This window comes from Triticum aestivum, chromosome 2D, assembly GCF_018294505.1.
Source record: "Triticum aestivum cultivar Chinese Spring chromosome 2D, IWGSC CS RefSeq v2.1, whole genome shotgun sequence".
NCBI classification, from domain to species: domain Eukaryota; kingdom Viridiplantae; phylum Streptophyta; class Magnoliopsida; order Poales; family Poaceae; genus Triticum; species Triticum aestivum.
The window spans coordinates 137,948,681-137,974,316 of record NC_057799.1 but is presented as its reverse complement, the minus strand read 5'-3'; the positions used below and the strand labels follow the sequence as shown (position 1 = coordinate 137,974,316).

General features: G+C 45.2%; 3 protein-coding genes across 3 annotated transcripts; 1 reads left to right on the top strand and 2 right to left on the bottom strand.

Annotated features, from left to right (window-relative positions):
* Nucleotides 1-20,838: 20,838 nt before the first annotated feature.
* LOC123052214 (zinc finger protein 7) lies at nucleotides 20,839-21,505 on the top strand. Its single transcript, XM_044475330.1, has one exon. The coding sequence runs from the start codon at nucleotides 20,871-20,873 to the stop codon at nucleotides 21,408-21,410; it is 540 nt and encodes a 179-aa protein (XP_044331265.1). The 5' UTR covers nucleotides 20,839-20,870; the 3' UTR covers nucleotides 21,411-21,505.
* A 1,554-nt stretch (nucleotides 21,506-23,059) lies between these two features.
* On the bottom strand, nucleotides 23,060-24,392 carry LOC123052215 (zinc finger SWIM domain-containing protein 7). The gene is made up of 4 exons (XM_044475331.1): nucleotides 24,155-24,392; nucleotides 23,937-24,042; nucleotides 23,722-23,829; nucleotides 23,060-23,529 (listed from the first exon to the last, which is right to left on the bottom strand). The coding sequence occupies exons 1-4, from the start codon at nucleotides 24,247-24,249 to the stop codon at nucleotides 23,428-23,430; spliced, it is 411 nt and encodes a 136-aa protein (XP_044331266.1). The 5' UTR covers nucleotides 24,250-24,392; the 3' UTR covers nucleotides 23,060-23,427.
* Nucleotides 24,393-24,708: 316 nt separating this feature from the next.
* On the bottom strand, nucleotides 24,709-25,227 carry LOC123052216 (uncharacterized). The gene has a single exon (XM_044475332.1). The coding sequence runs from the start codon at nucleotides 24,950-24,952 to the stop codon at nucleotides 24,710-24,712; it is 243 nt and encodes an 80-aa protein (XP_044331267.1). The 5' UTR covers nucleotides 24,953-25,227; the 3' UTR covers nucleotide 24,709.
* Nucleotides 25,228-25,636: the final 409 nt, after the last annotated feature.

Here is a 25,636-nt window from a genome sequence, read left to right as displayed (position 1 = left end):
CTACTCCCTCCTCGTCATGGAGAGCGCCGGGATGATGAAGATGGCCACCGGTGAGGGATCCCTCCCTCCGGCAGGGTGCTGGAACAGGGTCCTGGTTGGCTTTTGGTGGCTACAGAGGCTTGCGGCGGCGGAACTCCTGATCTAGGTTTCTTTTCGGGGGTTTCTATATTTATAGGGATTTTTGGCATCGGGAACAAGTCAAGGGGATCTCCGAGGCGGCCACAAGGTAGGGGCGCGCCCAGGGGGTAGGGAGCGCCCCCATCGTCGTGGGTGCCTCGGGACTCTTCTGGCCCATCTCCGATACTCCGTGGGCTTCTTCTGGTCCAAAACTAATCTCCGTGAAATTTCAGGTCAATTGGACTCCGTTTGGTTTTCCTTTTCTGCGATACTCAAAAACAAGGAAAAAACAGAAACTGGCACTGGGCTCTAGGTTAATAGGTTAGTCCCAAAAATCATATAAAATAGCATATAAATGCATATAAAACATCTTAGATGGATAATATAATAGCGTGAAACAATCAAAAATTATAGATACATTGGAGACGTATCACATGCATGATAGAACCTACGGCTGAGGGATTGGGAATGACTTTCATTTTCTCTCTATCTTCTGTAGTGGTCGCGCATTGAGTCTGACTCAACTTTACACATTTTAACACAGGCAAGGACCCTTTCTTTGACTGATCCATTTTGAACTCCTTCAAAACTTTATCAAGGTATGTGCTTTGTGAAAGTCCAATTAAGCGTCTTGATCTATCTCTATATATCTTGATGCCCAATATATAAGCAGCTTCACCGAGGTATTTCATTGAAAAATTCTTATTCAAGTATCCTTTTATGCTATCCAGAAATTATGTATTATTTCCAATCAACAATATGTCATCCACATATAATATTAGAAATGCTACAGATCTCCCACTCACTTTCTTGTAAATAGAGGCTTCTCCAAAAGTCTGTATAAAACCATATGCTTTGATCACACTATCAAAGCGTATATTCCAACTCTGAGATGCTTGCACCAGTCCATAAATGAATCGCTGAGCTTGCACACTTTGTTAGCACCTTTAGGATCGACAAAACCTTCTGGTTGCGTCATATACAACTCTCCTTTAAGATATCCATTAAGGAATGCCGTTTTGACATCCATTTGCCAAATTTCATAATCATAAATGCGGCAATTGCTAACATGATTCGGACAGACTTAAGCATCACTACGGGTGAGAAAGTCTCATCGTAGTCAACCCCTTGAACTTGTCGAAAACCTTTTGCAACAAGTCGAGCTTTGTAGACAGTAACATTACCATCAGCGTCAGTCTTCTTCTTGAAGATCCATTTATTCTCTATTGCTTGTCGATCATCGGGCAAGTCAACCAAAGTCCACACTTTGTTCTCATACATGGATCCCATCTCATATTTCATGGCCTCAAGCCATTTCGCAGAATCTAGGCTCATCATCGCTTCCTCATAGTTCGTAGGTTCGTCATGGTCTAGTAACATGACTTCTAGAACAGAATTACCGTACCATTCTGGTGCGGAACGTACTTTGGTTGACCTACGAGGTTCAGTAGTAACTTGATCCGAAGTTTCATGATCATCATCATTAACTTCCTCACTAATTGGTGTAGGCATCACTCGAACTGATTTCTGTGATGAACTACTTTCCAATTCGGGAGAAGGTACAATTACCTCAACAAGTTCTACTTTCCTCCCACTCACTTCTTTCGAGAGAAACTCCTTCTCTAGAAAGGATCCATTCTTAGCAACGAATATCTTGCCTTCGGATCTGTGATAGAAGGTGTACCCAACAGTCTCCTTTGGGTATCCTATGAAGACAGATTTCTCCGATTTGGGTTCAACCTTATCAGGTTGAAGCTTTTTCACATAAGCATCGCAGCCCCAAATTTTAAGAAACGACAGCTTAGGTTTCTTGCCAAACCACAGTTCATATGGTGTCATCTCAATGGATTTAGATGGTGCCCTATTTATAACGTGAATGCAGCCGTCTCTAAAGCATAACCCCAAAATGATAGTGGTAAATCGGTAAGAGACATCATAGATCGCACCATATCTAATAAAGTACGGTTACGATGTTCGGACACACCATTACGCTGTGGTGTTCCAGGTGGTGTGAGTTGTGAAACTATTCCACATTGTTTCAAATAAAGACCAAACTCATAACTCAAATGTTCACCTCCACGATCAGATCGTAGGAACTTTATTTTCTTGTTACGATGATTTTCCACTTCACTCTGAAATTCTTTGAACTTTTCAAATGTTTCAGACTTATGTTTCATTAAGTAGATATACCCATATCTGCTCAAATCATCTGTGAAGGTCAGAAAATAACGATACCCGCCGCGAGCCTCAACACTCATCGGTCCGCATACATTAGTATGTATTATTTCCAATAAGTCAGTTGCTCGCTCCATTGTTCCGGAGAACGGAGTCTTAGTCATCTTGCCCATGAGGCATGGTTCGCAAGCATCAAGTGATTCATAATCAAGTGATTCCAAAAGCCCATCAGCATGGAGTTTCTTCATGCGCTTTCCACCAATATGACCTAAACGGCAGTGCCACAAATAAGCTGCACTATCATTACTAACTTTGCATCTTTTGGCTTCAATATTATGAATATGTGTATCACTACGACCGAGATTCAACAAAAATAGACCACTCATCAAGGGTGCATGACCATAAAAGATATTACTCATATAAATAGAACAGCCATTATTCTCTGATTTAAATGAATAACCGTCTCGCATCAAACAAGATCCAGATATAATGTTCATGCTCAACGCTGGCAAAAATAACAATTATTTAGGTCTAAAACTAATCCCGAAGGTAGATGTAGAGGTAGCGTGCCGACGGCAATCACATCGACTTTGGAACCATTTCCCACGCGCATCGTCACCTCGTCCTTTGTCAATCTTCGTTTAATCCATAGCCCCTATTTCGAGTTGCAAATATGAGCAACAGAACCAGTATCAAATACGCAGGCACTACTACGAGCATTAGTAAGGTACACATCAATAACATGTATATCAAATAGACCTTTCACTTTGCAATCCTTCTTATCCGCCAAATACTTGGGGCAGTTCCGCTTCCAATGACCAGTCCCTTTGCAGTAGAAGCACTCAGTTTCAGGCTTAGGTCCAGACTTGGGCTTCTTCCTGGGAGTAAAAACTTGCTTGCTATTCTTCTTGAAGTTCCCCTTCTTCCCTTTGCCCTTTTTCTTGAAACTAGTGGTGTTGTTAACTATCAACACTTGATGCTCCTTCTTGATTTCTACCTCCGCAGCCTTTAGCATCGCGAAGAGCTCGGGAATTGTCTTTTCCATCCCTTGCATATTATAGTTCATCACGAAGCCTTTATAGCTTGGTGGTAGTGATTGAAGAACTCTGTCAATGACACTATTATCAGGAAGATTAACTCCCAGCTGAGTCAAGTGGTTATGGTACCCAGACATTTTGAGTATATGTTCACTGACAGAACTATTCTCCTCCATCTTGCAGCTATAGAACTTGTTGGAGACTTCATATCTCTCAACTCGGGCATTTGCTTGAAATATTAACTTCAACTCCTGGAACATCTCATATGCTCCATGATGTTCAAAACGTCTTTGAAGTCCTGATTCTAAGCCGTAAAGCATGGCACATTGAACTATCGAGTAGTCATCAGCTTTGCTCTGCCAGGCGTTCATAACGTCTGGAGTTTCTCCTGCAGCGGGCCTTGCACCTAGCGGTGCTTCCAGGACGTAATTCTTCTGTGCAGCAATGAGGATAATCCTCAAGTTACGGACCCAGTCCGTGTAGTTGCTACCATCATCTTTCAACTTAGCTTTCTCTAGAAACGCATTAAAATTCAAGGGAACGGTAGCACAGGCCATTGATCTACAACAACATAGATATGCAAAAACTATCAGGTACTAAGTTCATGATAAATTAAAGTTCAATTAATCATATTACTAAAGAACTCTCACTTAGATAGACATCCCTCTAGTCATCTAAATGATCACGTGATCCATATCAACTAAACCATGTCCGATCATCACGTGAGATGGAGTAGTTTTCAATGGTGAACATCTCTATGTTGATCATATCTACTATATGATTCACGTTCGACCTTTCGGTCTTAGTGTTCCGAGGCCATATCTGCATATGCTAGGCACGTCAAGTATAACCCGAGTATTCTGCACGTGCAAAACTAGTTTGCACCCATTGTATGTGAACGTAGAGCTTATCACACCCGATCATCACGTGGTGTCTCGGCACGACGAATTGTAGCAACGGTGCATACTCAGGGAGAACACTTATACCTTGAAATTTAATGAGGGGTCATCTTATAATGCTACCGCCGTACTAAGCAAAATAAGATGCATAAAAGATAAACATCACATGCAATCAAAATATGTGACATGATATGGCCATCATCATCTTGTGCCTTTGATCTCCACCTCCAAAGCACCATCATGATCTCCATTGTCACCGGCTTGACACCTTGATCTCCATCGTAGCGTCGTTGTTGTCTCGCCAACTATTGCTTCTACGACTATCGCTACCGCATAGTGATAAAGTAAAGCAATAACATGGCGATTGCATTTCATAAATTAAAGCGACAACCATAAGGCTCCTGCCAGTTGCCGATAACTTTTACAAAACATGATCATCTCATAAAATAACTTATATCACATCATGTCTTGACCATATCACATCACAACATGCCCTGCAAAAACAAGTTAGACGTCCTTTACTTTGTTGTTGCAAGTTTTACGTGGCTGCTATGGGCTTCTAGCAAGAACCGTTCTTACCTACGCATCAAAATCACAACGATTTTTTGTCAAGTGTGTTGTTTTAACCTTCAACAAGGACCGGCCGTAGTCAAACTCGATTCGACTAAAGTTGGAGAAACAGACACCCGCCAGCCACCTGTGTGCAAAGCATGTCGGTAGAACCGGTCTCATGAACGTGGTCATGTAATGTTGGTCCGGGCTGCTTCATCCAACAATACCGCCGAATCAAAGTAAAACGTTGGTGGTAAGCAGAATGACTATTATCGCCCACAACTCATTGTGTTCTACTCGTGCGAATCATCTACGCATAGACCTAGCTCTGATACCACTGTTGTGGAACGTAGCATGCAATTTCAAAAAAATTCCTACGATCATGCAAGATCTATCTAGGAGATGCATAGCAACGAGAGGGGGGGAGTGTGTCCACGTACCCTCATAGACCAAAAGCGGAAGCGTTAGGTTAACGCGGCTGATATAGTCAAACGTCTTCACGATCCAACCGATCCAGTACCGAACGTACGGCACCTCCGATTTCAGCACATGTTCAGCTCGATGATGTCCCTCGAAATCTTGATCCGGCAGAGGGTCGAGGGAGAGTTTCGTCAGCACGACGGCGTGGTGACGGTGATGGTGATGTGATCCGCGCAGGGCTTCGCCTAAGCACTACGACGCTATGACCGGAGGAGTAAACTGCGGAGGGGGGCACCGCACCCGGCTAAGAGAATAATTGATGTGCCTTTGGGGTGCTCCCCGCCCCCATATATAAAGGAGGGGAGGAGGAGGCTGGCGGCCAGGAGGGGCGCGCCATGGGGGGAGTCCTACTAGGACTCCCTAGTCCTAGTAGGATTACCCCCCCCCCCCTCCTCCCTTTTCCTTTCTCCACCGGAGGGAAAAGGAGGGAGAGGGAGAGGGAGAGGGAAAGGGGGCACTGCCCCTCCCCCTAGTCCAATTTGTACTACCATGGGGGCGGCCACCCCTTGCGGCCCTCCTCTTTCTCCACTAAGGCCCACTAAGGCCCAATATTCCCCCGGGGGGTTCCGGTAACCCCTCGGTACTCCGGTAAAATACCCGAATCACTCGAAACCATTCTGATGTCCGAATACAACCTTCCAATATATGAATATTTACCTCTCGACCATTTTGAGACTCCTCGTCATGTCCGTGATCTCGTCCGGGACTCCGAACAAACTTCGGTCACCAAAACACACAACTCATAATACAAATCGTCATCGAACATTAAGCGTGCGGACCCTACGGGTTCGAGAACTATGTAGACATGACCGAGACACATCTCCGGTCAATAACCAATAGTGGAACCTGGATGCTCATATTGGTTCCTACATATTCTACAAAGATCTTTATCGGTCAAACCGCACAACAACATACGTCATTCCCTTTGTCATCGGTATGTTACTTGCCTGAGATTCGACCGTCGGTATCATCATACCTAGTTCAATCTCATTACCAGCAAGTCTCTTTACTCGTTCCATAATGCATCATCCCGCAACTAACTCATTAGTCACATTGCTTGCAAGGCTTATAGTGATGTGCATTACCGAGAGGGCCCAAAGATACCTCTCCGATACACGGAGTGACAAATCCTAATCTTGATCTATGCCAACCCAACAAACACCTTCGGAGACACCTGTAGAGCATCTTTATAATCACCCAGTTACGTTGTGACATTTGATAGCACACAAGGTGTTCGTCCGGTATTCGGGAGTTGCATAATTTCATAGTCAGAGGAGTATGTATAATTCATGAAGAAAGCAATAGCAATAAAACTAAACGATCATAATGCTAAGCTAACGGATGGGTCTTGTCCATCACATCATTTTCTAATGATGTGATCCCGTTCATCAAATGACAACACATGTCTATGGTCAGGAAACATAACCATCTTTGATTATGGAGCTAGTCAAGTAGAGGCATACTAGGGACACTCTGTTTTGTCTATGTATTCACACATGTATTAAGTTTCCGGTTAATACAATTCTAGCATGAATAATAAACATTTATCATGATATAAGGAAATATAAATAACAACTTTATTATTGCCTCTAGGGCATATTTCCTTCACCCGCAACCTTTGGGTTGATTTCCAAGAGTGAGTTCCTCCAGGGATGTCACTCCTTGTTGTCGGTGGTTCTTTGTTTGAATTCTTGCTCGGCAATAAGGACCTTAGTCCATTTGTCATTTAGTCTATCATGTTCGGCTCGAAGCTGCTCGGACTTCTCCTTCATTCTTTTGGCGTTACTAATTAACCGCAGGCAGAAAACCTTTAATCAGGGTTAGTAAGAGGCTCCTCGGGGATATCAAAGTCATCGGGTCCGATGCTTAAATCGTCCTCGGTTTCTAGATAGTAATCATGATCGTTGGGGTCCTCCTCGTCCCTTGTATTGTCCAACATGCATGCGTCCCAGGTGGAGGGAACCGCTTGTCTATTGGTCTCATTGGTGGTGACCGGCGATACGTCCTGTGATGGATCACTACAAACTTTGTCCGAATTGGTGCGCTTTTCAGAGACGTGGTATGATATGTCGGTTAAATCTTTGACGGTACCGACCTCGTCGGTGGCGGGTGGGATAAAATTTTCCGTGCCTTTAGATTCACCTTTGATCTTGTCGTAGATTGTGGTTTGACCGTCTATGAGGGTGAGATTTGGATCTTGGCTAACATCACGTTTAAAGCAGAGACCTCGGACTCGCCCATCGCTTGATGGTAGGAGGAGCCGGCCTGCAGACCAGCCGAGGTGCGATATAACACTGTGACACGTCTCCGACGCATCTATCATTTTTTTATTGTTTCATGCTATTATATTATCAATCTTATATGCTTTATACATTATTTTTTGGGACTAACCTATTAACTCAGTGCCAAGTGTCAGTTGTTGTTTTCTGCATGTTTTTGGTTTTACCAAAAATCCATACCAAACGGAGTCCAAACACGACAAAACTTTTTGATGATTTTTCTGGACCAAAAGAGACCCAAGAAGCTTTGGGGGGAGTCCAGAAACCAGACAGGGAGATGGCAAGGCAGCACGACGCACCCTGGGGGTAGGCGCACCGTGCCCCCTTGTGGGCCCTCATGGCTCCGTGTGATCTAATTCTAGTGATATAAAATTCCAAATATTTCAAAAACCCCATAGCGACACCCAAAACAATTATTCCGCCGCCACAAGTCTCTGTTCTTCCGTGATCCCTTCTGGAGGCCTCCGCGGTACTCTGCTGAAGGTGGAATCGATCACGGAGGGCCTCTACATCAACCTTGCCGCACCTCCCATGATGTGTGAGTAGTTCCCAACAGGACCTACGGGTCCATAAAAGTAGCTAGTGTTGGGGAACGTAGCAGAAATTTAAAATTTTCTACGTATCACCAAGATCAATCTATGGAGTCATCTAGCAACGAGAGAGAGGGGAGTGCATCTACATACCCTTGTAGATCGTGCGCGGAAGCGTTCAAGAGAACGGGGTTGATGGAGTCGTACTCGTCGTGATCCAAATCACCGATGATCCTAGCGCCGAACGGACGGCACCTCCGCGTTCAACACACGTACGGAGCGGAGATGTCTCCTCCTTCTTGATCCAGCAAGGGGGGAGGAGAAGTTGATGGAGATCCAGCAGCACAACGGCGTGGTGGTGGAAGTAGCGGGATCCCGGCAGGGCTTCGCCAAGCGCAAGCGGGGAGGAAGAGGTGTCACGGGAGGGAGGGAGGCGTCAGGGCTTGGGGTGCTGCTCCCATGCGCCTCCCCACTATATATAGGGGTGGAGGGGGCTGGTTTCTTGCCCTCCAAGTCCATTGGGGCGTTGGCAAAGGTGGGGGAAAGAAATCCCATCATTTCCCTTCCCCGCCGATTGTTATCCCCCTTTTTAGGGATCTTGATCTTATCCCTTCGGGATATGATCTTATTCCTTCCTAAGTGGGATCTTGGTGCGCCTTCGACCAGGGGTGTGGGGCCTTGCCCCCACTACCCACGTTCATGTGGGTCCCCCCATGCAGGTGGGCCCCACTTCGGAACCTTCTAGAACCTTCCCGGTACAATACCGAAAAATCCCAAACATTTTCCGGTGGCCAAAATAGGACTTCCCATATATAAATCTTTACCTCCGGACCATTCCGGAACTCCTCGTGATGTCCGGGATCTCATCCGGGACTCCGAACAACTTTCGGTTAACCGCATACTAATATCTCTACAACTCTAGCGTCACCGAACCTTAAGTGTGTAGACCCTACGGGTTCGGGAGACATGCAGACATGACCGAGACGACTCTCCGGTCAATAACCAACAGCGGGATCTGGATACCCATGTTGGCTCCCACATGTTCCACGATGATCTCATCGGATGAACCACGATGTCGAGGATTCAATCAATCCCGTATACAATTCCCTTTGTCAATCGGTACGTTACTTGCCCGAGATTCGATCGTCGGTATCCCAATACCTTGTTCAATCTCGTTACCGGCAAGTCACTTTACTCGTACCGTAACGCATGATCCCGTGGCTAACTCCTTAGTCACATTGAGCTCATTATGATGATGCATTACCGAGTGGGCCCAGAGATACCTCTCCGTCATACGGAGTGACAAATCCCAGTCTCGATTCGTGCCAACCCAACAGACACTTTCGGAGATACCTGTAGTGCACCTTTATAGCCACCCAGTTACGTTGTGACGTTTGGTACACCCAAAGCATTCCTACGGTATCCGGGAGTTGCACAATCTCATGGTCTAAGGAAATGATACTTGACATTAGAAAAGCTCTAGCAAACGAACTACACGATCTTGTGCTATGCTTAGGATTGGGTCTTGTCCATCACATCATTCTCCTAATGATGTGATCCCGTTATCAATGACATCCAATGTCCATGGTCAGGAAACCATAACCATCTATTGATCAACGAGCTAGTCAACTAGAGGCTTACTAGGGACATGTTGTGGTCTATGTATTCACACATGTATTACGGTTTCCAGTTAATACAATTATAGCATGAACAACAGACAATTATCATGAACAAGGAAATACAATAATAACCATTTTATTATTGCCTCTAGGGCATATTTCCAACAGTCTCCCACTTGCACTAGAGTCAATAATCTAGTTCACATCACCATGTGATTAACACTCAAAGTTCACATCGCCATGTGACTAATACCCAAGAGTTTACTAGAGTCAATAATCTAGTTCACATCACCATGTGATTAACACTCAATGAGTTCTAGGGTTTGATCATGTTATGCTTACGAGAGAGGTTTTAGTCAACGGGTCTGCAACATTCAGATCCGTGTGTGCTTTACAAATCTCTATGTCATCTTGTAGATGTAGCTACCACGCGCCACTTGGAACTATTCCAAATAACTTCTCTACTATACGAATCCGGTTTACTACTCAGAGTCATCCGGATTAGTGTCAAAGTTTGCATCGACGTAACCCCTTACGACGAACTCTGTTAACACCTCCATAATCGAGAAAATTCCTTAGTCCACTAGATAATAAGGATAAGTTCGAGCGTTGTCATGTGATCCCTTCCTGGATCACTATTGTTCCCCTTGACTAACTCATGGCAAGGCATACTTCAGGTGCGGTACACAGCATAGCATATTGTAGAGCCTACGTCTAAAGCATAGGGGACGACCTTCGTCCTTTCTCTTTCTTCTGCCGTGGTCAGGTCTTGAGTCTTACTCAATACTCGCACCTTGTAACACAGCCAAGAACTCCTTCTTTGCTGATCTATTTTGAACTCCTTCAAAATCTTGTCACGGTATGTATTCATTTGAAAGTACTATTAAGCGTTTTTGATCTATCCTTATAGATCTTGATGCTCAATGTTCAAGTAGCTTAATCCAGGTTTTCCATTAAAAACACTTTTCAAATAACCCTGGATGCTTTCCAGAAATTCTACATCATTTCTGATCAACAATATGTTAACAACATATACTCATCAAAAATTCTATAGTGCTCCCACTCACTTCTTTGGAATTACAAGTTTCTCTTAAACTTTGTATAAACCCAAAATCTTTGATCATCTCATCAAAGCGTACATTCCAACTCCGAGATGCTTACTCCAATCCTTAGAAGGACTGCTGGAGCTTTGCATACTTGTTAGCATATTTCAGGATTGACAAAACCTTCTGGTTGTATCACATACAACCTTTCCTCAAGAAAATCATCGAGGAAACTATGTTTTGACATCCTATCTGCAAGATTTCATAAATAATGAAGTAACTGCTAATATAATTCTAACAGACTCTTAGCATCGCTACGAGTGAGAAAGCCTCGTCGTAGTCAACTCCTTGAACTTGTCGGAAAACATCTTAACAACAAGTCGAGCTTTCTTAATGGTGACATTTACCATCATTGTCCGTCTTCCTTTTAAAATCCATCTGCACCCAACAGCCTTACGACCATCAAGTAGTTCTTCAAAGTCTACACTTTGTTTTTATACATGGATTCTCTCTCGGATTTTATGGCCTCGAGCCATTCATCGGAATCCGGTTCCACCATCGCTTCTCCACAGCTCATAGGTTCATCGTTGTCCAACAACATGACTTCCAAGACAGGATTACGTACCACTCTGAAGTAGTACGCATCCTTTTCTTCCTATGAGGTTTGGTAGTGACTTGATCTGAAGTTTCATGATCACTATCATAAGCTTCCACTTCAATTGGTGTAGGTGCCACAGGAACAACTTCCTGTGCCCTGCTACACATTAGTTGAAGTGACGGTTAAAGTCTCCACCATCCTCCCACTCAATTCTTTCAAGAGAAACTTTTCCTCGAGAAAGGACCCGTTTCTAGAATCACTTTTGCTTCCAGATCTGAAATAGGAGGTATACCCAACTGTTTTGGGTATTCTATGAAGATGCATTTATCCGCTTTGGGTTCGAGCTTATCAGCCTGAAACTTTTTCACATAAGTGTCGCAGCCCCAAACTTTATGAAACGACAGCTTAGGTTTCTCTAAACCATAGTTCATACGGTGTCGTCTCAACGGAATTGCGTGGTGCCCTATTTAAAGTGAATGCGGTTGTCTCTAATGCCTAACCCATAAACGATAGTTGTAATTCGATAAGAGACATCATGGTATGCACCATATCCAATAGGGTGCAATTATGATGTTCGAACACACCATCACAATATGGTGTTCCAGGCGGTATTAGTCGTGAAACAATTTCCACAATTTCTTAATTGTGTGCCAAACTCGTAACTCAGATATTCATCTCTATGATCATATCACAGACATTTTATCCTCTTGTCACGACGATCTTCAACTTCACTCTGAAATTACTTGAACCTTTCAATAATTCAGACTTGTGTTTCATCAAGTAAATATTCTCAGCATCTACTCAAATCATCTGTGAAGTAAGAACATAACGATATCCACTGCGTGCCTCAGCACTCATTGGACTGCACACATCAAATGTATTACTTCCAACAAGTTGCTCTCTTGTTCCATCTTACTGAAAACGAGGCCTTTCAGTCATCTTGCCCATGTGGTATGATTTGCATGTCTCAAGTGATTCAAAATCAAGTGAGTCCAAATGATCCATCTGTATGGACTTTCTTCATGCATATATACTAATAGACATGGTTCGCATGTCTCAATCTTTTCAAAAACGAGTGAGTCCAAAGATCCATCAACATGGAGCTTCTTCATGCGTTTTATACCAATATGACTCAAGTGGCAGTGCCACAAGTATGTGGTACTATCATTACTATCTTATATCTTTTGGCATGAACATGTGTATCACTACGATCGAGATTCAATAAACCATTCATTTTAGGTGCAAGACCATTGAAGGTATTATTCAAATAGACAGAGTAACCATTATTCTCCTTTAATGAATAACCGTATTGCGATAAACATAATCCAATCATGTCTATGCTCAACGCAAACACCAAATAATAATTATTCAGGTTTAACCCCAATCTCGATGGTAGAGGGAGCATGCGATGCTTGATCACATCAACCTTGGAAACACTTCCAACACATATCGTCATCTCACCTTTAGCTAGTCTCCGTTTATTCCGCAGCTTTTATTTCGAGTTACTAACACTTAGCAACCGAACCGGTATCTAATACCCTGGTGCTACTAGGAGTACTAGTAAAGTACACATTAATATAATGTATATCCAATATACTTCTGTCGACCTTGCCAGCCTTCTCATCTACGAAGTATCTAGGGTAGTTCTGCTTCAGTGACCGTTCCCCTCATTTCAGAAGCACTTAGTCTCGGGTTTGGGTTCAACCTTGGGTTTCTTCACTAGAGCAGCAACTGATTTGCCGTTTCATGAAGTATCCCTTCTTGCCCTTGCCCTTCTAGAAACTAGTGGTTTTACTAACCATCAACAATTGATGCTCCTTCTTGATTTCTACTTTCGCGGTGTCAAACATCGCGAGTTGCTCAAGGATCATCATGTCTATCCCTGATATGTTATAGTTCATCACGAAGCTCTAATAGCTTGGTGGCAGTGACTATGGAGAACCATCACTATCTCATCTGGAAGATTAACTCCCACTCGATTCAAGTGATTGTAGTACTCAGACAATCTGAGCACATGCTCAACGATTGAGCTTTTCTCCCTTAGTTTGCAGGCTTAAGAAACTTGTCAGAGGTCTCATACCTCTTGACGTGGGCATTAGTCTGAAATCCCAATTTCAGTCTTTGGAACATCTCATATGTTCTGCGACGTTTCAAAACCGTCTTTGGTGCCACAATTTTAAACCGTTAGCATCACACACTGAACTATCACGTAGTCATCAAAACGTGTATGTCAGATGTTTCGTAACATCTACAGACGACGCTCGAGGTTCAGCACACCGAGCGGTGCATTAAGGACATAAGCCTTCTGTGCAGCAATGAGGACAATCCTCAGTTTACGGACCCAGTCCGCATAATTGCTACTATCAACTTTCAACTAAATTTTCTCTAGGAACATATCTTAGTAGAACTAAAGCGTAAGCTACGACATTATTTGCAAAGACCTTTTGACTATGTTCATGATAATTAAGTTCATCTGATTATTTAATGAACTCCCACTTAGATAGACATCCCTCTAGTCATCTAAGTGATACATGATCCGAATCGACTAGGCCGTGTCCGATCATCACGTGAGACGGACTAGTCATCATCGGTGAACATCTCCATGTTGATCGTATCTACTATACGACTCATGTTCGACCTTTCGGTCTCTTGTGTTCCGAGGCCATGTCTGTACATGCTAGGCTCGTCAAGTCAACCTAAGTGTTTTGCTTGTGTTCCGAGGCCATGTCTGTACATGCTAGGCTCGTCAACACCCGTTGTATGCGAACGTTAGAATCTATCACACCCGATCATCACGTGGTGCTTCGAAACAACGAACCTTCGCAACGGTGCACAGTTAGGGGGAACACATCTCTTGAAATTTTAGTGAGGGATCATCTTATTTATGCTACCGTCGTTCTAAGCAAATAAGATGTAAACATGACAAACATCACATGCAAATCATAAAGTGACATGATATGGCCAATATCATCTTGCGCCTTTTGATCTCCATCTTCGAGGCGCGGCATGATCACCTTCGTCACCGGCATGACACCATGATCTCCATCATCATGATCTCCATCATCGTGTCTTCATGAAGTTGTCTCGCCAACTATTACTTCTACTACTATGGCTAACGGTTAGCAATAAAGTAAAGTAATTACATGGCGTTTTTCATTGACACGCAGGTCATACAATAAATTAAGACAACTCCTATGGCTCCTGCCGGTTGTCATACTCATCGACATGCAAGTCGTGATTCCTATTACAAGAACATGATCAATCTCATACATCACATATATCATTCATCACATCCTTTTGGCCATATCACATCACATAGCATACCCTGCAAAAACAAGTTAGACGTCCTCTAATTGTTGTTGCATGTTTTACGTGGCTGCTATGGGTTTCTAGCAAGAACGTTTCTTACCTACGCAAAAGCCACAACGGTGATATGCCAATTGCTATTTACCCTTCATAAGGACCCTTTTCATCGAATCCGATCCGACTAAAGTGGGAGAGACAGACACCCGCTAGCCACCTTATGCATCAAGTGCATGTCAGTCGGTGGAACCTGTCTCACGTAAGAGTACGTGTAAGGTCGGTCCGGGCCGCTTCATCCCACAATGCCGCCGAATCAAGATAAGACTAGTAACGGTAAGCAAATTGAACAAATCGTCGCCCACAACTACTTTGTGTTCTACTCGTGCATAGAATCTACGCATAAACCTGGCTCATGATGCCACTGTTGGGGAACGTAGCAGAAATTTAAAATTTTCTACGTATCACCAAGATCAATCTATGGAGTCATCTAGCAACGAGAGAGAGGGGAGTGCATCTACATACCCTTGTAGATCGCGCGCGGAAGCGTTCAAGAGAACGGGGTTGATGGAGTCGTACTCGTCGTGATCCAAATCACCGATGATCCTAGCGCCGAACGGACGGCACCTCCGCGTTCAACACACGTACGGAGCGGGGACGTCTCCTCCTTCTTGATCCAGCAAGGGGGGAGGAGAAGTTGATGGAGATCCAGCAGCACGACGGCGTGGTGGTGGAAGTAGCGGGATCCCGGCAGGGCTTCGCCAAGCGCAAGCGGGGAGGAAGAGGTGTCACGGGAGGGAGGGAGGCGCCAGGGCTTGGGGTGCTGCTCCCATGCGCCTCCCCACTATATATAGGGGTGGAGGGGGCTGGTTTCTTGCCCTCCAAGTCCATTGGGGCGTTGGCAAAGGTGGGGGAAAGAAATCCCATCATTTCCCTTCCCCACCGATTGTTATCCCCCTTTTTAGGGATCTTGATCTTATCCCTTCGGGATATGATCTTATTCCTTCTAAGGTGGGATCTTGGTGCGCCTTGACCAGGGGTGTGGGGCCTTGCCCCCACTACCCACGTTCATGTGGGTCCCCCCATGCAGGTGGGCCCCACTTCGGAACCTTCTAGAACCTTCCCGGTACAATACCGAAAAATCCCGAACATTTTCCGGTGGCCAAAATAGGACTTCCCATATATAAATCTTTACCTCCGGACCATTCCGGAACTCCTCGTGACGTCCGGGATCTCATCCGGGACTCCGAACAACTTTCGGTTAACCGCATACTAATATCTCTACAACTCTAGCGTCACCGAACCTTAAGTGTGTAGACCCTACGGGTTCGGGAGACATGCAGACATGACCGAGACGACTCTCCGGTCAATAACCAACAGCGGGATCTGGATACCCATGTTGGCTCCCACATGTTCCACGATGATCTCATCGGATGAACCACGATGTCGAGGATTCAATCAATCCCGTATACAATTCCCTTTGTCAATCGGTACGTTACTTGCCCGAGATTCGATCGTCGGTATCCCAATACCTTGTTCAATCTCGTTACCGGCAAGTCACTTTACTCGTACCGTAACGCATGATCCCGTGGCTAACTCCTTAGTCACATTGAGCTCATTATGATGATGCATTACCGAGTGGGCCCAGAGATACCTCTCCGTCATACGGAGTGACAAATCCCAGTCTCGATTCGTGCCAACCCAACAGACACTTTCGGAGATACCTGTAGTGCACCTTTATAGCCACCCAGTTACGTTGTGACGTTTGGTACACCCAAAGCATTCCTACGGTATCCGGGAGTTGCACAATCTCATGGTCTAAGGAAATGATACTTGACATTAGAAAAGCTCTAGCAAACGAACTACACGATCTTGTGCTATGCTTAGGATTGGGTCTTGTCCATCACATCATTCTCCTAATGATGTGATCCCGTTAACAGTGACATCCAATGTCCATGGTCAGGAAACCATAACCATCTATTGATCAACGAGCTAGTCAACTAGAGGCTTACTAGGGACATGTTGTGGTCTATGTATTCACACATGTATTACGGTTTCCAGTTAATACAATTATAGCATGAACAACAGACAATTATCATGAACAAGGAAATACAATAATAACCATTTTATTATTGCCTCTAGGGCATATTTCCAACAGCTAGATGGCTCTCTCTCTCTCACACACACACTTTGATCTTCAATACAATGTTCTCTTCGGAGTTCTTTTCGATGTAATCTTATTTTGCGGTGTATTTGTTGGGATCCGATGAATTGTTGGTTTATGATCAGATTATTCATTGGAAGTAACTGAGTTATTTCTGAACTTTATTATGTGTGATTGTTATAGCTATGTAATTCTTTCCGATCTATGAGTTTTCTTTGGCCAAGTTGATGATTAGATCTTAGGTGGAAGTGGTGCATAGTAGTAGGTTTAATCTTGCAGTGTCCTCACTCTATAACAGGAGGGGTAGCGAGGCACGTATTTGTATTGTTGCTACTATGGATAAAACGATGGGGTTTGATCATATTGATTGATCTTATTTTGTCTACATTATGTCATCATACTTAAAGCATTACTCTGTTTGTCATGAACTTAAAACGTAGAGAGGCAAGTATAGAAACACTCTGGGAGTGGAGTAATAGTAGTAGATGCAGATGGATGTCGGTCTACTTGCAACGGGCGTAATGCCTATGTACTGATCATGCCATGAATAACATCATAACAATGCACTTTTCTATCAATTGTCCAACAGTAATTTGTGTACCCACCGTTTGCTATGTTCTTAAGAGAGATGCCTCTAGTGAAAGCTATGGCCCCCGGGTCCATTCACCATTATTACTAAAATCCTAAAAAGCTTGCTACAATTTATTTCTTTTGCAATTTATATATCTACCACTAGCAGTTTTAATCCTTACAATTAACGAGTACAAGGGGATTAACAACCCCCTTCTCACGTTGTGTGCAAGTATTTTGTTTGTGTGCGTGCAGGTACTGTCGATCTTTGTCTGTGTGATTCTCCTATTGGTTCGATAACCTTGGTTCTCTACTGAGGGGAATACTCTTTGCTACTATATTGCTTCACCCTTCCTCTTTGGGGAAAATCCCAACGCCTATCACAAGTAGCACGCCGCCTCAGAAATTTCACCGGGGGGCTTGATGCCTGAGCCGGCGGGGTAATATTCGGCTCCAGGCTTGAGGCCGGGTCCGAAGACTAGATCTCTTCACGGGCCCGCTCCGAGATCGAATCTGGTCCATGGGCGGCGACGTCCGAAGCATCCTCGATCTGGTCGCCCGAGAAGACAAGCTCATCGTGGGAGTCCGCAGCATATTCTAGATTGCCAAACCGGGAGGCTTGGCCTGGGGTAAGGCTCTCCACCTGGCCGAGACAGCTAGAGGGATCGGCGTGCAGTACGATGCCGCCGAAAGCGAAAAGATGGCCGGGGACGAAGATATCACCGCAGTCGATGCTGTCATCGATCCGAAGACCTGCCATCGAGCTCTCGTGATCACCTGGCGGGACCTGCACTGGCCACCAATGTCGGTGCTAAAACCGGCAGATCTCGGGTAGGGGGTCCCAAGCTTGATGATCAGAGCTAGATGGTAACAAGGAGAGTAGGGACACAATGTTTTCCCCAGGATTCAGGCTCTCTTGATGAGGTAAAACCCTACGTCCTACTTCTTATGTATTGATTGTGATGCGGTACAAAGTACAGATTGATCTACCTTGAGATCTTATGAGTATTGTCTAAGCTCTAAACCTTGCTAAGGTGAATGTGTCCGTCTCTACGGACTAAATCCCACGGCTTATATAGACGCCGGGGGCACCTAGGGTTTACACATGGCCAGTTACAATGTAGGGATAAACATGACAACTATTCAAATACACTTGAAGTGTACGCCAAGCCTCCATGAGATCCTTGTCTTGATTACGCCGAGGACCAGGGCCAATGTGGCCCGTCCATCAGTCTTAGGTGGGTCCTTGGCCCGGCACATGGTAGGCGGAGCGACGTGGCAAACACCCCCTAATCTAGGACACCAACAACATGGCCTTCGCCATGGATGTCTAGAAAGTTCACTCTTCCGTGGTTTGCTTCAGTTTAGCGTGGAACGATTTGTTTAATACTATGTTTAGTTATGTCTCACTACGTTAAACTGGATGCTATGTATGTCCTTGTGAGCATGCTGCTAAACCCACCACTCCGAAAGGAGGTTATCGGACAACATGCGTTGCATCTTACCAAACAACATGACTTGCGTTTTTGTCTAAACAATCCCGCAAGTCAAGCATGACTTGCGTTTCTTTGCAGCTAGGCTATGGGGTATGCATGCAACCAAACGATGTGCGGATGTTAGCTTTTTGCATGTATTTATTCAATCAGGTCCAATTGAGACAAATATGCAAAAATGACAAAAAACGATGCAGGCAAACAAACATGCCCGAGAAGTTACGGGTCTGAAAAGGTCCTGTTCCCTATTGAGATTATCACGACACATCAAAAGATACCACACATCAAGTCACCAAGGTGATGTAGCGGCACAGGAAACGGGATCCGCCCCTAGTCGCATGGATCAACGCAGATCAACGAAAACCTGCCGCAACACTGCAGAACGAGATGAGGTATGAGGCAGGACGAACAGGGACGAGAGCGACGTATAACAGACCAGGCCGTCATCCCACCTGCCCACCCGGGGTTTGAAGAATTCTTCTCAGCGTCGAACAAAACGAATCTTGTTGCCTCGGCGCAGCGCTCCATACTCCGTGAAAGTGAACAAAACTGGCCTTTATCTAAAACTTCAACACAAAATGACCCCAATCTGAAAATATTTCACGAAATGGTCCTCTTTTGCATGACGCCCGCGGTTAGGGCGCCATGATAGCGACATGTAGCATGACGCCCCAGCCTAGGGTGCCATGCCAAATAACATGACGCCCTAGCCCGGGGCGTCATGCTATCTAGCATGGCGCCCTAGCCCCGGGCGTCATGCAAGGGGCCATTTTGTGAAATATTTTCAGATTGGGGCCATTTTGTGTTGAAGTTTCACATAAAGGCCATTTTTGTCCATTTTCACCCCTACTCCCAACCCCGCCCGGATCAGGCTGCCAGAGTCACCAATCCACCAGGTGCAATCAGCATCCGACCTCACGTCTCTCCCTCACTGTGACCCGGGAGAAAGCAGCGGTCCATTTCCATGGATCATAATCATATAGGCCCAGTTGTCTCCGAGGCGAGCAGTCAAAACTCAAAAGTGCTCCTCCATGTATCACTATACAGAATAAATAAGCACAATCATTGTGCTGTGAGTGGATCATGACCATCCACTTGTTCCCGGGCAGAAAGCTCCTGTGTGTTTACCTCGGGGAGTGCCGACCGCTCATGGCAAAGAGTGGCGGATGCACTCAAGCTGAAGTCATTTCGAAGCCGCTGATGCAGGCTAAGCTTTAGGGTTAGATAGAGAATGCCAGGCGCCGTCTATGCCTGAGCCTCAAGAGACAAAAAGAGAGAACGTGCATGAGATAAGATCAATGATGACCTCAAATCAAAAAAAGCAACAACTACGTTTGAACAAATAATATCTAGGCCGTAGCACTTTTAACTGAGAGTGCTATAATCTCAATCAAACTAAACAACTGGAAAGGGTTCATATTAAATGGGGTTAATCCACGCGACCTTCATTATTGACGCTGAACAAAGTCTAGCAGCAAAAAAGAAACGGCAATTTCACCGTTCGACCGTAGCAGACTTCTTTTCCACATACATTTCTGCACTAAAAATGGCAAGGAAATATACAAACATGAACAGTGGATCCCTAGATGGCAGGTGAGCAAATCAGAAAACGGTCAATCATACTATGAGGTTTTTCAAACTGTACTACGTCATATATATGTACTGCAACATTGGTACCCAAAAAAGGCCCATATCTGATCAGGAAAGAACTAGATAAGAAACTGAAGTTTCCCGTAACGGGACAGTATACATGAAAGATGCACCTTACGGGATAACAAAAAGCCAACGAGCTGACCACCGCGACAAGGAAACTGGTACGTAAGCAAACTAGGAAAATAGATAGGCATGCAAACTAGCATATCCTGATCCACTTTAAACTCCTGGAAACTTTGCCTTTTCCCCTGAATTATTGCCACTTGCAGACCCCTGCTCCTTTTTATACCAAACCAGAGGACTACCATCATAACACAAACCTTGAGCAATCCTCTATTGTGCCACTCCCAACAAAGGAAAAATGAAGAGGGGACCTGAAGCAGAAGAACAGATATTAGGTAAGCAAGGTGATGAAGCTGGCCGCGCCGATGACAATACCTCAACACCATGGCTAAAGCTGGGCCTTGATGCACTGAGAAGCGAAGCGGCTAAGCCTCCAGAGGCCAAACCTGTGGCCACCCCTCAACGGACGTTCTCCTGCAACTACTGCCTGAGGAAGTTCTTCAGCTCGCAGGCCCTTGGCGGGCACCAGAATGCACACAAGAAGGAAAGGTGTGCAGCCAGGAGATCACGAAGCTTTCAGCAACTGATGATACGCTTTCCTCCAACTGCTTCCTTCGTCCAACCTATGAGGGCCAGCCCCCACTCCACAATTCTGACTGCACAAGGTGAAAGGGCCGCTGTTGTTGTTGCAAGATTTCATGACGGCCAAATGAGAAACAGGATGCCTTTTGCAGTAGAGGAAGCTGCCTATTTCGTGTGGCCTGGGAGCTTCAAAGCAAGTCTTCAGGAGCCCATGAAGCAACCAGAGGAAAATATTGATTTGAGCCTGCATTTGTGATTTCTAATCCATAATTCCATGTATAAACATTTCCTGTGAAGTCAATATTTTGCATCATCTTTTGAGGTGAGGGAATAAGATTCCAAACTTGTACCTACAGTTGCAGGTGATTTCTCGGACAAGTTTCAAAACTAGAAAACAATAATCTATGTGTGATACCTGGTAAATAGTAACAAGTTTAAACTTGAGTAATCTTCAATCTAGTTACTAACAAGTAGGAACCATACATACAATCCACCGATCAGTATTAAGCTATAAATGAGATAAGAAACAAACTTTAGTCAGCGCTGTCATGGTGATTAGCGCTGCTCTAAGGACTCCAATTCAAATTTATGTGCTTCACTTGATCACCAAACGTTATTTCAAAAGATAAACTACATGCAACACATTTGCTGCTTTATCAAAGACTTAAACATTTCTATGCATTGGAAGTTTGTTGGCAACCATGAATGCTCTGGACTTTGGAGCTTATCAAACAACACCAGTTGTATTGAACTATTATCATATAAAGGCTAACTGCTGCAACCTTATAGATTGCATTTGCATATCTCAAGTCGTACATGTGAATACGTGTATTCTTGTCGAAGACAGGATGTTAATTGGCTCATCAGTGTGCATGAATACAAGCAAAATAATGTGAAAGAATCAGAGAAAACAATAATAAATATATTGTCATATCAATGGATGCATATGTGGAAAGAACAAAATTTCATTATTTTAATGCTGAAGGCAAGTGCATGGCATAGGAATCTTCTTGTGGAAGCATAAAAACAAGCAAGGGGATAGAGAAAAGGTGAGAATGTGAGATGCCAAAAGAAATACTTTAGAAATGGAAACACGGGATGACCACAACTGTTGGCTACAATGTACACTACAAACTTCCATGAGAACGCTTCCCAACGCTTACACTGTATATGCAGAAATTGTTGGCTCACAAAATCATTGGAAACTAATGTCTCCGAAATACATCACATGTCCTTCTGGAAAGCCACCTCGGTAAACTATTTTGATGTTGTATAATTTTCAGAAGACTCTCTCATTAATGATATACTTCAAAGCTAGAAGACCGCAGTGTTGTTGTCTTCAATGTTTAGAATTCAGTAGTCATACATTATAGATAAACCACAACATTCTTCTTAGCTTAATAATATTTATCTGTATTAGTTATGCTGGTTTTTGAAGGTGTAGTATTCACCAAAAAACTTCAACATATTAAGCTAAGGGCATCATATTCTCACCAAATAAACCAAAGGTACTCAGATACAGTGAAACGTGCGGTCCAGGAACTAGCCAATCAGGTATATTAGCATCCATAACTCAGATATTATTATCATGATGCTCATTTGCAAAATTAACTATGCTTTACTGTGGTATACTGGAATATACTCCCTCTGTAAAGAAATATAAGACTTTTTAGATCACTAAAGTAGTGATCTAATATAAGAGAGAGTATCAATTACTGTAGTATGCAAGAACCCTCAAGTTCAAATATCAGGAACTCTGTAACCATATGGTCATTGTGTATCATATCATGATTCCTGCTACCAAAGCATCACTACACAAAAGCATCATAGGAAAAGAGGATATCTTGTGAAAATATTGTAATGTGTTGAAGGACTGCAAAAGGCTAACTCGATAAAGAAAAACTATTCATCTCAATTCATTGATCGGTTCACATAACTCAATGATTTCACGGTCTCATTCTTGTAATTTGATACAATGAAAAAGAAGGATGATGGTTTGTCGAAAAGAGAAACAAGGTGATAATATTCTAACCCTGCAGATTTCACCACAGTTTCTTGGACACCCTTTTCCTATCTCTATATACATAATCCATGTGGCATAACATTGCAGCGAAAGGGTTCCCAAGCCTATATAGCACTCAGGAAGACCTTACCAAGATGATCAGAACACTTCATTAAGCTGAATTCAGTCTTTTAGAACGGCACAGGTGAGACAACCCCCAAAAAGACAGTTGTTCATAAATGTATTGTGCATTACTGAAATATTCAAGCAGTCAGAGGTTAGCAAGCATGTGAGCGAGCTCCTCATCAGTCACCTCCATCTCCTGGTGTTTGCCGACAGCTTCTGCGAGCCGCGCTGCCAACTGATGCTTACACTGGAAAAAACAAAAACAATAACCTGAAATCAAAACAAGATTTCCCAGTAACCAAGAGCTACAGATTCAGCTGTAAGCCTGTAACAGTCCAATGCCTATTTTGGATTCCAAACACATCCATTTCTCTAATCGAGAATTTCACGAGACTCGGTGAATAATGTGGCCAGACGAAGTAACAGAGACGGCACTTACGCAGAGCTGCTCACCGCGGCCGACGATGTCATAGAAGAAGGAGTAGCAGGTGCAGAGGTGCTCCGGGAAGCAGATGTACTCCTCCTTCCTCTTGGACTCCCCCATCACCTGCAGCGCCAAACCAAAGCAAGCCGTCGTCAACCGGCCGATCGCCTGCTGGCTCGGCCACAACACGAGCAGCCGTGGGGACAGAAAGGTAAGGCGCGGGAGCCGACCAGGAAGAGCGAGCGGCCGCTGGGCGCGCCGGTGACGCGGCGGACGCCGCCCTCGTCGAGGATCTTGCAGGCGCGCAGCATGTTCTTGCCGAACAGGTGGTCGAGGCTGCACGCACGCCAGAACCGGTCAGGGGCTCGAGACGGCGAGGCGTGCATGAATAACAACCGAGCGAGACGGTGGCGCCGCGGCGGTGCCGGGCCTGTTTGGATTCACTTACATGGACAGGTGCTCGTCGGTGGCGTGTCCCGCGGCCTTGATCTGCGCCCACACGGCGTCGGCCACGGCGAGGGCGACGCCGGCAGCGACGGACATTCGGGCGGCGGCGGCGGCGTCGGTTGCGGTGGATCACTGGACTGGTGGGTCGCGCGCGCAAGCCGTTTGATGTTTTGCCGCAGCGGAGGCGTAGACCGGAGAGTGCGACCCGTCGAGGCGAGGCTACAGGGTAGGGTGACAAGTGGGCCCGTGGCCCGACATGCCTTTTCTTCAGAAGCAGAAGCAAAAACAAAATACAATCGAATTGCTCACTGTAAACTGCACTTAGTTCATCTAAGAAGAAGGAAAATGTGAAATGTGTATGCACAGCTCGGCAAAACGCCGATCAATTTCTCATTACAAAACACTGGAGCCAACAAAAAGCAAAATGAGCTACATTTGTATACGCATCTTGGGCCTCTGATCTAGTAGCAGAGCGCCGCCACATTCGGCAGCCACGATCCAAGCAGCAGGGGCGATGCGAGAGCGCCAAGAATCGGGTGGCGGTGTTGTAGTCACGTCAGCGGTTGTGGAGCGGGTCGGAGGAGTTGGGCACCCGGCGCTCGCTGCCCCTGACGAGGCCGTCCGTCGCCGGGACCCGCGGCCACCACTTCCTCGCCCGCACGTCGAACGCCGCGTCGGGCGGACGCGCCTCGCTCGTGCCGGCGGCGTGGTCGTCCCCTCCGGCCGACGCCGTCGCCGCCAGGAGGAGGAAGGCGACGAGGAAGAAAAGAAACCTCTGGCTGGCCGGCATCTCATGCATTCATGGGGGCAAGAGGACCAGACAGAGTGGATGGATCAGAGGGCTGTGGTACCCTGCCGCTCTGTGACTGTGCACGAGAGAAGCTGAGTCTCCTGAGGCAGTGTACTACAGCTCTGCTCTGCTCGGCTGCCAATGTAACAGCGCGCGCGGCCGAGAGAAAACTTCAGCGCATTGGCGAAGTGGCGTAGAACACGTTTTGACGGACGGGGAGAAGAGCGAGCCGTGCAGCAGTCAAGGTTGGAAAGCCCTTTATACCGCCGTGCCCTAAGCGAGGCAGGGGCTACGAGGACACAATCATTTGGCCATGTATACCGCATGACTGAAAGGGTAGGAATGCTTGCCACACGCAACGCAGAGAATCTTGGCAACAGCGGACAGCAGGCGCAGCAGACATCAGCAGAAGGCCTGTTCCGGCTCTTGTCTCTGACCCATTCGTTGCTAGCACTACTCTATTTCGAAGTGAAATTGCAACTGCTTCAAAGTGCCAAAAGAATAAAATGTGGTTCAAACTTCAAGCCGTTTCCATGTCAAAATAGTCAAATATCATCTCCATCTCCATGTCTTATGTTATGGAGATAGAATACGTTAATCTTGTGAGATTAAGGCATGGGAGTCCCGGACAAGGCACAGGTGTCCATGACGCTTTTAGGTGAGGGAAGAATCGGAGGTTAGCGGCAGATTAGG

Coding starts and splice junctions, on each gene's coding strand:
- LOC123052214 (XM_044475330.1), top strand. CDS start 20,871: ATGAAGAGGGGACCTGAAGCAGAAGAACAGATATTAGGTAAGCAAGGT.
- LOC123052215 (XM_044475331.1), bottom strand. CDS start 24,249: ATGTCCGTCGCTGCCGGCGTCGCCCTCGCCGTGGCCGACGCCGTGTGG. Junction 24,043..24,154: donor ACCGACGAGCACCTGTCCAT/GTAAGTGAATCC, acceptor GCGTGCGTGCAG/CCTCGACCACCTGTTCGGCA. Junction 23,830..23,936: donor GCGGCCGCTCGCTCTTCCTG/GTCGGCTCCCGC, acceptor TTGGCGCTGCAG/GTGATGGGGGAGTCCAAGAG.
- LOC123052216 (XM_044475332.1), bottom strand. CDS start 24,952: ATGCATGAGATGCCGGCCAGCCAGAGGTTTCTTTTCTTCCTCGTCGCC.